Below are 9,476 nucleotides of genomic sequence, written 5' to 3'. Positions count from 1 at the left end.
GTGTTTTACAGAACTTAAACGGACCTGAGGTTCCACAAGCTGGCAGAGAGGAGATTTCATCCTTGATGACAGCTCTTGTTGTAAATATTGCCATTTATTACCCGTTTGGTCCTTTGCAGCTAAGGCAGGATCAGCCTGCTTGCTCTTTGGATCAGATTCTCCATTGCTGTATTGAGAAAACATTGTTAAAATGGCAAATACTGAAGCAGAATAAGCAAAATTAGATTTGTGAGACTTGTCTAAGATTAGTTTCTGTTGCTCCTGCTCCAAAACCAGAGTGAAACCAAGTGCATGGATGATCTTTATCCTTGATACATTTATCTGGGCTTTTCCCTTCCCTTGAAACACCCTTGGGGCCTGTTGGCAGCCTCCATCTTTGAAATGACAGTATGGGGAGCAAGGTTCTGAAGCATGCTGGAAGGTGCATGATCCCAATGTCCCCTTTCCAAAGATGCTGGTTTTAAATCTGGTTGGGTATCTCCATGCATTTGTACAGCACTGGCTAAGAACAGAGATACCCAACTTGCCTCCAGATGGGTCTGATGTAGTTTGTGGCATGTGTGTCAGTCCTGCCTGATACCATCACTGCACAGAACCAATGGTGCCACTGCAAAGTTTCAGCAGGTGTAGGCACTTGTACATCACTGAATCTGGTAGCTGATTTTGTTATTTTGTACCTTAATTCTAATTCCTGAGTCACGCTGTCCTGAAACTGTGGCTGCATTTTTTCCACACACGACTCAATGAAGTCAATGAGGCGTTTCTGCTCAGCCGCTTTTACTTGCAGATCCTGTGCAGAGAGAATAGTGTGAACAGTAAAAGAAGTTATGTGCACTTATTTAATGTGAATCTTTAGTTTCAAATTGATGTTCAAAAGTGATGTCAATATATAGATTCAGATTTCATAATACATCAATGCTTCAAAGACAAGAGATTGGAGGGATGGGTGATGCCATCTGAATCAGTATGATACAATGCAAGTATCAGGAGAACATCTAGCTCTGAAATATTACTAAACCTTTTGGACATGAGATTTTAGAGGTGAGGCCTTTCTCCATCTTGATGAGTACCCCTAACCCTGGAGGAGAGAGGTGGCTGAAACCTACCAGCTGACAGACTTTATCCCACAGTGAAAACTGCAGCAGGTAATAAATGCAGCTGTCCCTGACACCCACAGGGGATGTGGAGCAGCCTGGCTCCTGGACAGTAGGAGAATTACCTGTGGGTGCTGGAAACCATTATGCCAAATGAGCAGCTGTTCAGCAACAGCAAGCTGTCGCATGCTGGAGCCATTTGAGTGCAGGATCTCAAATGAGGGGAGACCTTACCACTGTCTACAACTACCTGAAAGGAGGTTGTAGCGAGGCAGGTGTGTGTCTCAGAACTCTCCCAAGTAACAAGTGATAGAACAAGAGGAAATGGCCTCAAGTTGCACCAAGGGAGGTACAGATTGGATATCAGGAAAAATTTATTCACTGAAAGGGTTATCAGGCACTAGAACAAGCTACCTAGGGAAGTGGTTGAGTCATCATCCCTGGAGGTGTTTGAAAGATGGCTAGATGAGGTGCTCAGAGATATGGTTTAGTAGTGGACAGATACAATTGGACTCTATGATCTCAAAGGTCTTTCCAACTAAACGATTGTATGATTCTATGATTCAAGGGGCTCTGGGCCAATCCCTTCCCAGTTGTGAATCTCTAAAGGGAGACCTGTTGTGGGAAGGCTTCCAGACTTGACAAGAGGGCAGAACCCACAGGTGCAGTTTGTTGAAATGGCAAAAGAGGAGCTGTCTCTGACCTACCACACATAGAATCAGCAAGGCATGAAACACAGTTGCTACTCTTTAAAGATTTCTGTCCAATTCCATTCACCGAAAGTTTCATCCATTCTAACTTGCTGCTAAAGACTTCACATTTTTCTCCTTGACAGTTACAAGGATTGTTTTGTTTTTCCTGTTAGCAGACTAATTGATACTAACCCTCCATTCTTTTTGTTTGACCAAATTATAAGGATGTGTAATTTATGCTTACAAATTTGCTCATGCACCTGGATTATCTGTGCTTACAGAGATATTTCCAACAGGGGCCTTTACCAGCACTAATTCTCTCCCTTTCAGACTGTGCTCCTCCAGCACCAGAGGCTGCTCTTACACAAATATGTCAGTTGGGCTTCTCCAGCCCCTTGCACAACAGAGTGGGAATTAGCTCTGAAGCTGGGAGTTACTGTCTCACTCATTGGCAAACTTTTCAAAGAGTGTGCAGCTGTGGCACAGGAGAGCTGGCAGAGTTAGTGCCCTTGTCATTTATGCATTCTTCAAAGAGAAAGTTACTGCTTAAAGGCCTCTCTGCTGTAACACTGTCACAGACAAATATCATGGCATTTTAAAGGCATTTAAATAAACAAACCAAAACAAAAAAAAATTTTATCCTTTCCCTGTACTCCTTGCAAAATCCTGACCCCTCTCACTGAGCACTTAAAGCAGAAAAGATATTGATCAGACACTTATTAAAAATCCACTACTTGCTGCAAACTACAAACAATGACACAGCCCCGTGTAAATTAGAATAATAGCAAGTCTGACATTTCTGATGGACTTTTCTCCCTTCCTTGCCTCACATGGTGAGCTCTAACTGTTCTTCTGCAATTACAGCACATCAAAGCACCATGACTCTCTCACTCTTGCTCTGCATAGCATTCATATGCTTTACCTGCTCTTCATTGCATTTGTCTTCCAGCATCATCTGGACTTTTTCCAAATTGCATTTCACTTCCTTCAGCTTCAAGGAAAGAGCCTCTGTCTCTTGTTGGTAGTCTGCACTGTCTCCACAATCTTCCAGTAAAGAAAGGACCTTTTGTTCAATCTCTGATAACACCACCTAGAAGGGACACCAGTCAATTATTCATTCTTAGAAGTACAACACTCCTTTCCTGATAACATTCTGAAGTCACTGATCACACTTTCTCTGCCTGAAAAGAATAGAAACATACAGGTAAAAAGAGAAATAGCTGCAAACCCCCATAGATGTTCTCCAATATAGTCTCTTTTTATTCTGAAAAACTACATAAATTTTACATAGGGTTAGTCTTAAAATTGTTTCAAATAATAGCCTCTGCAGGAGGTTATATTAGCTCAGATATGGAGTAATAAATGAGGAAAGCAGAAAGGATAGACCATTTGGATGCAACAAAGAAGAAAACACACCCCCATGGGAGAGAAGGAGGCAGTGCACAGACTGATCATATCATCCTTTGGAAGGAATGATGCCGAATTACCAAAACATAGTAAAGTTACCAAGTGTCAGACAGGCCATTGCAAACTATTGGGATCTGTTTTTTCAGTCAAGCTGCTGTGAATCAAATGCACCTCTGCATTACCTTAATCTCACGTTTTTAAGGTGAGTGTGGTGACAGGTATCATGGCTCAACTGCAAAGTAATCAACTGCAGTAAATTAACTGCTTTACATCATATGTCCATATCTAGAGACTTGCTGCTTCGTGCTATGTGTATTTTTCTGCGTAGATCTTGACTAGGTTAGAAAACCTCACCACCAAATTCACCTCTTAACATTGAGCCAAACCGTTAAAAGCTGACAGGAATTGAGCCGTGCTTACAGCTGCCTGCAGCCTGCTTGGTTTTGTGGGTTGGAACTTCCCTCCCGAAGCCTACGCTGGCATGAACCCCGAATGGGATCCAGACACAGCCAGCTACTTAGGTGCATTCAGGATCCTGATTCCCACAGAGTTCAGCACCTGAGCATTTGGCTGAATCACAGCCTAAACCCAGAGGCACTTCTTGGCATGGACTCAGTTCCTATTAAAAAAAACCCCACTCAACAACAACAAAACAGCTGGAAATGTCTCCTAGTAATTTAAAATGTGGATATTTTGATATTGGCTCCTTTATGATGAGTGAAATTTATTGCTTCAGGTAGACTCAGTGCTTGAAGCAAACTGGCACACCAGACTGACATCACAGGGAACTTCAAAGTAACATGCCTGTACGTTTTCTTTTAATCTGCTGGCCAGAGACAATAGCTGCATGCCAGGACTTCCACCTACCCCAGCCCCTCATGCCAGTCCTGTTTTCCTCCACTCATTTTCATCAACAGGTACCACCCACTCCTTTCCTTCCGCTGCCATACGAGGCAAGAGGCTGCCCTGGAAGTATGGCAGTAGGTCCAAATATCACCACTGCTCACAGAGCGCAGGGGGAAAGTCCCAGTCTTTCTACCTATGTTGGCAGCTTCTTCCAAAAAGTGCAAAAGACGAATTTACCAGCTTGGAAGCTATCTTATACCAGTCTTTTAAACCACTATGACAAAACCAGAAAGTGAAAATCACAGAATCACAGAGTGTTGGGGATTGGAAGGGACCTCAAAAGATCATCCAGTCCAATCCCCCTGCCGGAGCAGGAACCTAAACAAGATCACACAGGAAGGTGTCCAGGCGGGTCTTGAATGTCTCCAGAGAAGAAGACTCCACAACCTCCCTGGGCAGCCTGTCCCAGGGCTCTGTCACCCTCACTGGAAAGAAGTTTCTTCTGAAGTTTAAGCGGAACCTCCTGTGTTCCAGCTCACCCCCATTGCCCCTTGTCCTACCACTGGGCATCACTAAGAAGAACCTGGCTCCATCCTCCTGACATTCGCCCTTAACATATTTAGAACCATTAATTAGGTCCCCCCTGAGTCTCCTCTTCTCCAAGGTAAAGAGACCCCGCTCCCTCAGCCTTTCCTCATAAGGGAGATAAATGTCAAAAGAAAAAAATGTCAAAAGAAAAAAAAATATTCCTTTTTTTCTAAATGATTTATCGCGATTGAGACCAATGAAAAACTGCTTTTTAATAAAGAATTCAAACTATAGCAAACTATGTTTCTGAAAATAATCCAAAGAAAAAAAAAAAAGAGCTTTAAAAATACTCAAGAGTTCCACCTAAATCCCCTAGATGCATAAAGATCCTAATTCTAAAAATAGGTATTTTAACTAAGCCCTTGGAAAGCTGCACCTGAAACTGAAGCCAAGCAGTTATCTGATTTCTGCAGTGTATTGAAGTTGATTAAGCAGTGAGAGGAGAAGCAGCAAACATAGCTTTTCTGCAGACACACGGCCCAGGGAAGGGCAACTTGTTTGGATGACAGCAGCAAACTGACCACTCTGTCTTACCTGGCAATCAGCAAGCTGCTGTTCCACCATCTGCTGCGTTTTGGGGTTCTGGGGCTGTGACCTCAGGAACATTTTGGTTTTGTCTAGCCACCGTTCCAGCTCTGCAACCTGGGCCTGGCATCTCTGGAGAACCGTTTCTGGACCAGACCTACCGCAACACACCTCTTCTTCCGAATTTCCCGCTTTCCCTCGAGAGCCCTGGGTAGCGCTGGGGACAGGAGGCAGCTTGTCACCCTGAATCAAAGCACATGAAAGAAACGTGGTTATCTATCTGGATTTTTTTTCTTTCTCCTCCTCTTACCAGTGGGAAATGTTTAACTTTCACATTCACAGAGCTCCGAAATCACTCTGCCACTGTGTTCCCAGATTAAAAAAAAAAAAAAAAAAAAAAAAGGAAAAAAGAAAAAGAAAGGGAAACTCAGCAGCCAGGCAATCCAGGATCTGGTGTAACAGGTTTCCAGGCTGCAATTTGCATTTGCACAGGTATATCTGAGTGCACAGGAAGTGGGATGACTCACCATTAACCAGTTCTCCCCTGAGGAGAGATGTTTTTCTGTGGGAGTTACATGTAGAAGCAATGCAGTTTAAAGTTGCAAAGTAAGCTGTTGGGCAATGCTAATAAGCTACCTGCATGTGTTCGGTTCCAAGAGTCAAATATACTTTATTTGGGCGCTAGGTCACACAGAAAGAAATGGTGTATGTTTAAGTAAGTCTTTCTTCTTATTTGCCCTCCTTTAAGAAGCAACATTGCACACTTCCACAATAAAGGAGAAGTCTAAAGTGCTTGGAGATATCAGCAGTTGCTTGGAAGGCTGTACAGGTCTGTGTATACCTCCACACATGCAAATACTGGTACTTAGTATGTAAAAACAAGCACAGCACCACAGGAACAAAACTACCTGTACGTTCCTGCAGCTCCAGAGTGTACATTCACACAACTGAGATGGTCAGTAGGAGTCCATAAGCTCCTTGTTAAAATGAGATTTGGCAGAAAATCAGAGAGCAAAAATGCATTGTTTCAGCCATCAAAGTTTCAGCTGAATCATTACTGTTCTTGTTTGCCTCTGAGATAGTATGGGACAGTGCCACTAAACAGAAAGTAAATCTGAGTATACAGATCCCAGAACAGTCTAAATATGTCTATTGAGGTATATATGACAAGAAACAAAAAAATACCAGCTTACTTCAACCTCCACCTGAAATTTCCAGCTCTAATTCTAAGCCTGTTTGGTTTAGTTCACTCATTTAAATAACAAAACATTACACATGTATAATACTGTGCATGACACCTTTTCATCACACCGGAATGTGTACATAAGGATTTAGTTTAGGCTTGTGGCATGCTCTGCCCCTTCCCAGCTAGACACTGATACTGCAGTGAACTGTAACCCCTCCTTTTACAGAAATTTAGACATTAGGCAGCGTTAGGCAGTTGGACTAAATGATCATTGTAGGTCCCTTGCAGCCAAAATAGTCTGTTCCAGTCTATTCTAAATAAAAACTCAGATATACAGTCAAATTAGTTGAATAAAACAAACTGGTATTGTCTGCACAGGCTCATTATGCGAACACACACATCAAGCGTTCGTGTGCCAAGACCAACAGCACGCCACAGTTTATGGAGTGGTAGTGCCATAGAATCATAGAATGTCTGAGTTGGAATGGACACCTCCTACGAGACCAGGTTGCTCAAAGCCTCATCCAACCTAACCCTGAACACTTCCAGGGAGGAAGCATCCACAACTTCCCTGGGTAACCTGTTCCAGTATCTCACCACCCCCACAGTGAAGGATTTCTTCCTAATATCTCATCTAAACCCACCCTCTTCAAGTTTAAACCATTACCCATCGTCCTAGCACTACCTGCCCTGCAAAAACTCCCTCTCCAGCTTTCGTGTAGGCCCTCTTCAGGTATTAGAACTGCCATGACTTCTCAAATATGATGGCTAGTGGCTTGGCAACAGTGTCCACCAGTTCCCTCAGGACCCATGGATGAATCTCATGAGTTCCCATGGACTTGTGCATCTTCAGGTTCCTCAGAGGGTCTTGAACTTGATCTTCTCCTAGTGGAGTGGGAGGTTCTTCATTTTCCCAGTCTCTGCCTTTGCCTTCTGTGACTTGGATGGTGTGGCTTGAGCACTTGCCGGTGAAGAAAGAGGCAAAAAAATCACTGAGTACCTCAGCCTTCTCCATATCCTGGGTAACCAAATATCTTGTTTCCTTCTGGAGAGGCTCCACATTTTCCCTAGTCATCTTTTTATCACTGACATACCTATAGAAGCTTTTCTTGTTGCCTTTGACATCCCTGGCCAGATTTAATTCTATGAGGGCTTTAGCTTTCCTAACCTGATCCCTGGCTGCTTGGATAATTTCTCTGTATTCCTCCCAGGCTACCTGTCCTGGCTTCCACCCTCTGTAGGCTTCCTTTTTGTGTTTTAGTTTGACTTGGAGCAACTTGTTTGTCCATGCAGACCTCCTGGCGTTTTTGCCTGATTTCCTCTTTGTTGGGTTTCACTGCTCCTGAGCTTGAAGGTGATCCTTGAATATTAACCAGCTTTCTTGGGCCTGTCTTCCCTCCAGGCCTTTATCCCATGGTACTCTACCAAGCAGGTCCCTGAAGAGGCTGGAGTCTGCTTTCCTGAAGTCCAAGGTAGTGAGCTTGCTGTGTGCTCTCCTCATTGCCCTAAGTATCTTGAATTCCACCATTTCACAGTCACTCCAGCCAACGCTGCCCTTGAGTTTCACATTCCCCAAGTTACCACAGCTGAACTGACACACGGTAATTCAAATGTTTTTCTGAATTTGAAATTAAGTTTTAGGCTGCTAGAACTGAATTTGGAAGCAGGTATGTTTGCATGGCAGGGACACCATGCCGGAGGGAGGAAGTGGTATAATTTAGCAGTCACTAGGACAGTAGGCATTATTTCATTTTAGTGTGCAGTTAAGGTCTAAATAGGGTATATATATATATAATCAAGTCCATAAATCTCTACACATACACACATCTCTAGGGGAAAAAAACAAACAAACCAGATTTACCATTTATAAAAATAAATGTCTTCCTGTCTCCAAATAGTAATTGATCTTGTAAATATATAATCTAATAATAATAAAAAATAATAAAAATCACTTGCTACAGGGAGTTTTGTAGCATATGGAAATGTTAGTGTAGCAAAACACTGAAGTGGAAAAGATGTTGCAAGCAAAAAATCTGTCTGGTATGGCTTGAGGAAAGAGGACCTTCTCTAAGAAGACTGTCTGCTTGAGCAGAGAAAGACCCTGGCCCACAGCCTGGCAGCGCTCTCTCCACAGACCACAGAGCCACCACATCCAGCTCAAGAAACCACTCCACTGAACTTTCGTATCACTAAGCCCAACAGGCTGTGGGTACCCCAGGCAATGATGGATTTGGGCTTCTTCTGCACTCTAAACCCAGCAACAGCTGAGGCTGCTCTGCTACCGGTCTGCTGCTCTGGCCTTCCAGGAGCACTCACGTCTGTCTCCATATACGCTTTTGTATACAGCCTATAGGCTGCTGCCCACTCCTCCTCTAGCCTGTGCGTGCCTTCTGCAAAGTAGCAACATGTAGGAGTGGCAATCTCATTAATTTCTTCTTTAACTGCCACTTAAAAATCCCATAGTTGATGTATGTTTACATCACTTAAATCCTTCCATTCAGGTGTGTATGAATGCCAGCATCTTCCTTCCTGAAAATACTCCGTTTTGTTCCCAAGTAAATTGCATTTTCAAGGAGCAAATCAAAATGCATTTATTTTCACCCAAACTAACAATGTGAAACAGCCCACAAAAGATTGTAGGTGTCCTACCACATCATAAACACTACAACAAGCTCCAGTAGCATTACCATAACCAAACACAGCCTTCAAACTCACTATAGCCTGACTGCCATCACCCGTGTCAGGACCTTCAGTGCTCTGTGAAGTTTGCATAGATGTTTCCTCACCAATTTTACTGTGTGATTCCATTATTTCATTGGTATCCTGGAGAGAGAGAAAGAGGCAACAGTGGAAATATTTGTATCATTATTGCCTCGTTGTGCTAGAGAAGCCTCAAAGGGCAGCAGGCACTCAACCTATAGTGGTCCTGGACCAAGAGTATTCACATAGAGTTGTCTCATCCCTGTAACACAGATATGCAGAAACAAAAAATTGCAGCTATCACACTGAAGTTCAACAAGACCAAATGCAAGGTCCTGCACCTGGGTTGGGGCAACCCCAAGTACAAACACAGGCTGGGTGGAGAATGGATAGAGAGTAGCTCTGAGGAGAAGGACTTGGGAGTATTGGTGGACAAGA

General features: G+C 43.3%; 1 protein-coding gene across 1 annotated transcript in view; it reads right to left on the bottom strand.

Annotated features, from left to right (window-relative positions):
• LOC104521184 (nesprin-2) overlaps window positions 1-9,161 on the bottom strand; it is a gene marked incomplete at its 5' end in the record, with an annotated part of 84,868 nt that extends 75,707 nt beyond the window's left edge. The window contains 6 exon segments of the mRNA XM_010163105.1: window positions 25-166; window positions 678-790; window positions 1,220-1,306; window positions 2,670-2,876; window positions 5,162-5,395; window positions 9,054-9,161. Of these exon segments, the coding sequence (XP_010161407.1) occupies window positions 25-166; window positions 678-790; window positions 1,220-1,306; window positions 2,670-2,876; window positions 5,162-5,395; window positions 9,054-9,161 (891 nt within the window).
• Between the last annotated feature and the right edge of the window lie 315 nt (window positions 9,162-9,476).

Source organism: Antrostomus carolinensis, unplaced genomic scaffold, assembly GCF_000700745.2.
Source record: "Antrostomus carolinensis isolate BGI_N321 unplaced genomic scaffold, ASM70074v2 scaffold15282, whole genome shotgun sequence".
NCBI lineage: Eukaryota > Metazoa > Chordata > Aves > Caprimulgiformes > Caprimulgidae > Antrostomus > Antrostomus carolinensis.
The sequence above is the reverse complement of the archived record's forward strand: the minus strand, read 5'-3'. Positions and strand labels throughout refer to the sequence as shown.